Source organism: Gymnoscopelus microlampas, assembly GCF_963454915.1.
Source record: "Gymnoscopelus microlampas genome assembly, chromosome: 3".
Taxonomy (NCBI): domain Eukaryota; kingdom Metazoa; phylum Chordata; class Actinopteri; order Myctophiformes; family Myctophidae; genus Gymnoscopelus; species Gymnoscopelus microlampas.
In genome coordinates, this window is record NC_139940.1 from 55186574 (window position 1) to 55193390 (window position 6817).

General features: G+C 39.8%; 1 protein-coding gene across 1 annotated transcript; it reads left to right on the forward strand.

Annotated features, from left to right (window-relative positions):
- LOC311040809 (uncharacterized protein) lies at positions 1 to 6450 on the forward strand. Its single transcript, XM_084051164.1, has 2 exons — positions 1 to 300; positions 4882 to 6450. Exons 1-2 carry the CDS (start codon positions 12 to 14, stop codon positions 4983 to 4985), a joined length of 393 nt encoding a protein of 130 aa, XP_083907290.1. The 5' UTR covers positions 1 to 11; the 3' UTR covers positions 4986 to 6450.
- Positions 6451 to 6817: the final 367 nt, after the last annotated feature.

Below are 6817 nucleotides of genomic sequence, written 5' to 3' on the forward strand. Positions count from 1 at the left end.
CGTGGTGAAACATGTCTCATCCACGAGTGAAAACAGAGTCTTTACGGCTGTCGATAAATAAACAGCTGACTTCGGTGGGAGAGGAGATATTGTGCGTTTTGGAGAAACAGCAGCATGGTGCTGATGTTTGTAGTGTGAAGCTTAATGTCAGAGTGTTTGTGTTGGAGCGCCTCAGTGTGGCGGCAGAGTTCATGTGCAACCTCTTCCAGAGAGAGATAGAGACACTAGAAACTCTGCTGGAGAAACACGACAAACTGCTGGACGTGATTTTACAGCCATTCATCAAACTCCACAGAGCAGGTTGGTTAAGCTACATTTCAAACACATAATGTTTGTTTACACATGTTGAACTAGTTCTTCTGGTCCATATAGCGTTAGAGATTTTCTGTAACGATAGAGCGACGTGTGTCGGTTTACTTTGTAATGAGACCAGATGTACTGGAGAGTGGAGACCGTCTTCCGACTGCGTCTGCGTCTGCTGTCGTCCTAGTTACAGCTGAACACGGCGAAAGAACGAATACCAAACCGGTCGCCCGGGGAAAATCTGGCGACCCCCGAATGGTCTCCCCAAGCCACTGATTGATTGATTGATTGATTGATTGATTGATGTACTTTATTCAGTAAGACATGAGAATAGTACACTTACCCCGTCGCCCCCGCAAACCGTTCCATGTATTCCTACACAGAGGGGAATTATAATAATCTTTTGTTCTGTCTTGTTCTTCTTCTGCGCAGTTGTTATTTCTTTATTGCACTGCTGGTAAGCTGGTATTATTTTGTATTGTCTTTATTATTATTTTTTATGTATGCTATTTAATGACCCCTTCCATTAAGGAAAGGGTTTCAAATAAGCCTGCTGGCTTCTTCCTTTTCTAGCACAAATGCACAATAACTTGTTTTCTTTGGATATGTTTTGTTTTTCTATTTTATATTACAATGTGCGAATGAAATCGAATGGGGTGTTCAAGTGGTTAATGATGACTCGTGTTTCGTAAACGACACCAGCCAGACAGCATTCCGCAGAGGTCCCTGGCACAAAACATTCCATGTGGAATGGTCCCATTTTGGTCCCAATTCTCTCTGTCCCTCTGATCAGGGGTAAGACACATTTCAGATTAATGCTGTTGTGTGCACAACCATGGACCCTATGTTATGGATTGTGGGCTCGAGTATTCCGCACCTGCGGGGCGAGTGTTCTGGGCGCGACATTACAAAGTCTAAACCAGTTGTGATATATAAGGTTACTTAGGTTAGGTTTAGGCATAGTTTACTGAGGTTATGTTTAGGAATACCAGGTGAATACCGTCGGATTTGCCCCAGGGCGACTGTGTTTTGGGGCGAGCATTGTGGTATTCCTTGCGGGAATACCACAATGCACGGGACCCAAGTGGGAAAACGTCATTCACTATCATTCATTATTATTATAAAATTGGTAGATCAACAACCTAATTTACCGATAGATAGACAGACCTATATAGATGGAGACCAGCTACAACCATAATTAATGGGGGCTTAATTCATTCACTGCCAGAATTATTTCTGGCTGTGTTTGCCCCCTGCCAGACAAGAGCCTGTCAGGGTGGGGGGTCTCCAGTTCAAATCTGATAATTTTGTGGGTGTCCCCAGTTCAAATATGATTATTTTGGGGGGTCAGCCTGAAAAGGTTGAGAACCACTGAGTTAGACTGATGGCTCTTTGTTCTCAAGAGAAACGCTGCTGTGTAAGCTTCCAGGCGACCAAAGCCTCGCGAAAACATATCAAAAAATATTATTATTATTTTTTGTTGTTGTTGAATATTTAATTTTAAATAGACTGGTGCGCACTGGCAGAATACAAATACAGTACTGTCTGAGAGTAGAATAGTTAGAGAATCCTTAAATTGGTGCAGAATGACAAAATACAATCTGAGATGGACAATGACTAGCCTTGGATCAAGACTTTCATGTATGTATTTTATGGAGTCTGACTGACCCGGTAGCCACGGATGTTAACTCGACATTCGGAACCTGTGTGTACTTTATTAGCCCGTATTTTTCAATTGATGTGTTTTATTCCCGTCTGTGTCGGATTCTGTCGGAAGTTCCCTATATTCCTCAATGGGTGGTAGTGGCGGGGCGCATCAGGTGAAAGCCGGTATTACACTCAATGTAAACAAGGGGGGAAAATGACGTGGATGACGGGATTAAAACACATATCTATTGAAAAATATGCACTAATACAGTGCACAAAGATTCTGAATGCCGAGTTAACATCCATGGCTACCTGGTAAGCACCTTATACTTTGCATTTGTACAGGTTCTTCTGAGAAATACGGACTTTACGGGCGGATGTCCAGTGAAAATTGGGGGGGGGGGGGGTAAAGAAAGAAAGACTATCATTGATATGCAAATGTCAAAATCGATAAAATGCATATATGATTTTTCAATAACATTTTATTAAAGTGTCAAATCACAACAAGTTGTCTCAAGACACTTTACATGATGTAGAGACAGTCCCACCCTGAGCAAGCAATTTTGCGACAGTGGCAACTCCCCCTTAACTGGAAGAAACGTCAGGCAGACCCTAGGGTGGGGGCCTTCTGCCTCGAACGTGTCGGGAGGAAAGAAGAGAGAGAGGGAGAGACAGAGGAGATACAAGTAGTAACAATAACAATAGTAGCAAATATAATAGTGTAAGATAGTGTATGATAATATAATATAGTACAACAATAATGTGTATACAGTATGTAATTGTATAATATAAGAATGTTAAAGATAATATACAGCATAGTGTAGTGGTATAGTGTAATGTAGTAGAAATCCACGGTTGTGCTCCGTGATATATATTTAGTCTTAGTCATCACAGCTTAGTTTTTATTTAGTCAGTGAAAAAAGGTATTTGTGACTTTTTTTGGTAATTTTTAGTCGATTAAATGCACACGCTGGGTCAAAAAACTAGCCAGCGGAGTGCACACAGATGTTTTTATTATTACTTTATTGTTAACATTACTTCCATGAGTGTCTTTCTCCAGATGAAAAACTATTACTTTAGATAGGACACCTAGATAGGACACCTAGGGCAAATACTGTACGTACACTTTTAGCTCTATAAAAGACCTCCCAGGTTGGGTGTCTACCTCCTTCTCAGAGGAGGTCCTTGGTTGTGTGATTATAAATGTTTCCTCATAATACAAAAAAAAAACATGGCAAACGGTTTTGGTTAAATATCTGTCAAATTATCAAATTCGAAGGGAAATAATACAATTTTTTTTGGCGAACGCAGTGGAAGGAGGCGCGCCGAAGGCCTAACCCTAACCCTACAGTGTGGCTGAAATCCGCCTGCCCCTGGGTGACTAATTACACTCCTCTGAGAGAAATATAGCAGCTACAGTCAAAAATAACACATCTAAAAGCATCTACACAAGTTAATCTATTGGGATATCTAAGAATTCCATGTCATTTGTGTATATTTCAGGCCGGATGGCAATTTGAAAAAGCTGCGTTCGCTTCCCGCGTTTGCGCGTCTTACTTGTAATAGGAACCTTTGAATCATTTTGTATATAGTGACCAATATATGTGTTCTTACATAAATAAGACATACTCCTGACTTGAGCTTGGTGTTGCTTTCCTTTTGAGTGACATTCTGCAATGACATGATAAAAGAAAGGTGTTCAATAATACACAATGTGAAAGGAATGAAGCTGCTTCTTATTATGGGCTATATCAACAGGGCGATCAGAAAGCAGTAGAAAAGCAGCCTGCTATGGAGGCTCTAATGCAGGGTTTCTCAAAGTTGGTGCCGTGGTACAATTCCTGGGGTGCCGCAAAATACTTTGATAATATTTGGAATTCATCAGTTTAACCACTTAAACCCTCCATACGGACCTGAGTTGCATTGTATTTGGTGCGTTCTTTTTTCCATCTACACCAAATCTCTTGTCAATGCTCCCGCCAGAATAGGGATGCTGGAGTGGTTAAACATTAAGTCTAAAGTAATTTTCAATCTGTCCTAATGGAAACGGATATTCTCTCATTCTGTATCTTAGGGGGGAAAGATTTACATTGTGTACATACTGTGCCCTAATATGACATAAGTGTAAGGTTTTAAGGGGTGTCGTGGATGAAAATGTTACTTACAGGGGTGCCCTGAGACAAAAACGTTTGAGAACCACTGCTCTAATGAACAGCCATTTGGCCGGCAGCCCACGCTGGTGGAACACTCTGCAGAAAATTATAATGAATCTTGGATTTTGTTTTTGTTTGAGAAAAAGAAAGTCTCGGGTATTGGAATGATAATGTGTGCATGAATCTCATTGTTCTTCATTCTTGGAAACGGGGTGTTTAATCAAATACAAAATTTTAGGCCATTTCATGAACAGAATATTGTTTTATTTAATGCTTAATAGGTACAATATTTCTCCACGGTACACTAACACCATTTCTCCCAAAGAACATGGATCGTTTTAGTTATAAGCCCACTTGTTGCTATGATGAAAGAGCAAGTTAAAATGTTACTAACTTTCCGTGGTTTTGTCGGCTTCGAGGACGCTATTGTTCAATGAGTTTCGGTTTGTTTCCAGTGGGAAGCGAGCGCACAGATGTACATAAATCCTGCCCACTACATTTGATTGGGGAAAGTGTGGCCTGCTTCCTGATCTGAAGGCCCGCCCACTTGTAGCCAATGTGCATAGGTTCTCAATGGGGTTCCCGACAGATTCAAGCGCAGCTCTGAATCTGTTCTTGAGAGATTAGTGAATTACTAATGTCTTTGATAAATGAGGATAGACTGAATTGAGCATGTATTTACAGTGGAAGTTCCTCCAACTACTACAACAGGAAACATTGCATGGGAAGTGTTAAAGTTATTTATTTTTAATGGATTTCATTACTTTTGTCTATTTAGACTTCCCGCAGCTCCCTGGGTATAAAGAGAAGGTTTCACCTGAACAGCAGAAGAGCCCCAGTCTGATCCAGGAGAAACCAGAGCCTCCACAGATTAAAGATTAACAAGGTGAAGGTGATGATGAAAACAGGGAGACAGAGCCTGTAGCCGGCACCTCAACTCAACAAATGAAAACACAAACTGATGTAGAGGACTGTGGAGCATCACAACCAACTAGTGATGACCAGCTCCTCTCTTCATACTGTTTTGAATCTGGCACTGAAGGCAGTGAGTGGGAGGGAACCGGGGGAGGTCAATCAGCTTTAAACGACTTAAAAAGACACCATACAGGGGAAAAGCCTTTTGCTTGTACAGTTTGTGACAAACACTTTAGTTTAAGGCAATGTTTAAAAAAGCACATGATCATGCATAGAGGAGAAAAATGCCATATATGTGACATTTGTGGCAAAGCTTTTGTTCGTCCGGGTTTCTTGAAAAGTCATACGAGGACACATACAGGAGAAAATCCTTTAACTTGTACAGTTTGTGACAAACACTTTCGTTCAAGGAAGCATTTAAACACGCACATATTAATGCATACAGGAGAAAAACGCTATATGTGTGACATTTGTGGCAAAGCTTTTGCCACAAATTGTTCCTTGAAACTTCATACGAGGACACATACAGGAGAAAGGCCATTTACTTGTACAGTCTGTGGACACGGCTGTGTTAGCGCGAGTAATCTAAAAAATCACATGATGATTCATACGGGGGAAAAGCCCTTTACCTGTGAAATGTGTAGCAAAGCCTTTAGTCATCGGTGTTATCTTAAACAGCATATGAAGACTCATACAGGAGAAAAGCCCTTTACCTGTGCAGTTTGTGGGAAAGGCTTTATTAAACAGAGTCATCTAAAAAGACACATTTGGACTCATACAGGGGAAAAACCCTTTACCTGAGCAATTTGTGACAAAGGCTGTAGTCAAAATGATGAATTAAAAACAAACATGAGAAGGCATACAGGAGAAAAGCCCTTTCTCATGTAACAAATGAAGTTATTTAGTCACAAGCTTTCCTCAATATTTTTCATTGGTTCAATAGGTATAAAACCTGCTTACAGGTAACCACTTTCACTTAAAAAATGAGCATTTTCACTTTGAAAAAAAAATCTATGGCCTTGTGCATTTTTTTCATAAATGTATTTTTGAATCTCATGTGTCACATGTTAGTTTGCTAACCTTTCAGGCACTCAGCAAGCCCTTTCAAGTGGCTTATATTTATGTATAGATTGTCATGAATGTATATTTACGAGTTGACTCACTGTGATCATCCAACAATGTGTATTTGAATGTTGAATCACTTCAATTGCATGGTATTTCGCATAGTTTCTTTTCCTGGTACCTATTAATAATATAGAGATTTCTTTTATTATTAGCCTCTGTACCTTTTATTTAGTTACTAGTTTTTAACTTTATAATAAATAAACCTCACTTCCTGTTGTCTTGACACAACACTGAGGAAGACCTATTGGGTTGAATTGTGTCCATTGCTCTGTCTGGGTGAGGCTAAAATAAATAAAACAAAATGTGAAAAGGACATTCATTGTGCAGTGGCTGTTTTCTCAGTTTCATGATATTGTTTAATCCGGATTGTTGCGGGCGTTCTGCTTTGCAGTGCTTTCTCTCAATATCAAAAGTTGTCCCTTATCTGTTGTCCCTTATCTGTTGTCCTATCTTTAAAGTGAAACTTGGACAAAAAGATTGTCAAACGCAATTTATTTTATATGTTTTGTTAACTGAGAAAAACGTCATTATGGAAATATTATTGAACAAGCCTAGTTATGGCAATACCAATAAAGGACACATATTCTCAACAGAGTCCAATGAGGTGACCTACAAGAATGAATAATAATATCAAATGATAACCAATCAGAACAGGGGGTGGAGCTACATTACAC

Coding starts and splice junctions, on each gene's coding strand:
- LOC311040809 (XM_084051164.1), top strand. CDS start 12: ATGTCTCATCCACGAGTGAAAACAGAGTCTTTACGGCTGTCGATAAAT. Junction 301..4,881: donor CATCAAACTCCACAGAGCAG/GTTGGTTAAGCT, acceptor TTGTCTATTTAG/ACTTCCCGCAGCTCCCTGGG.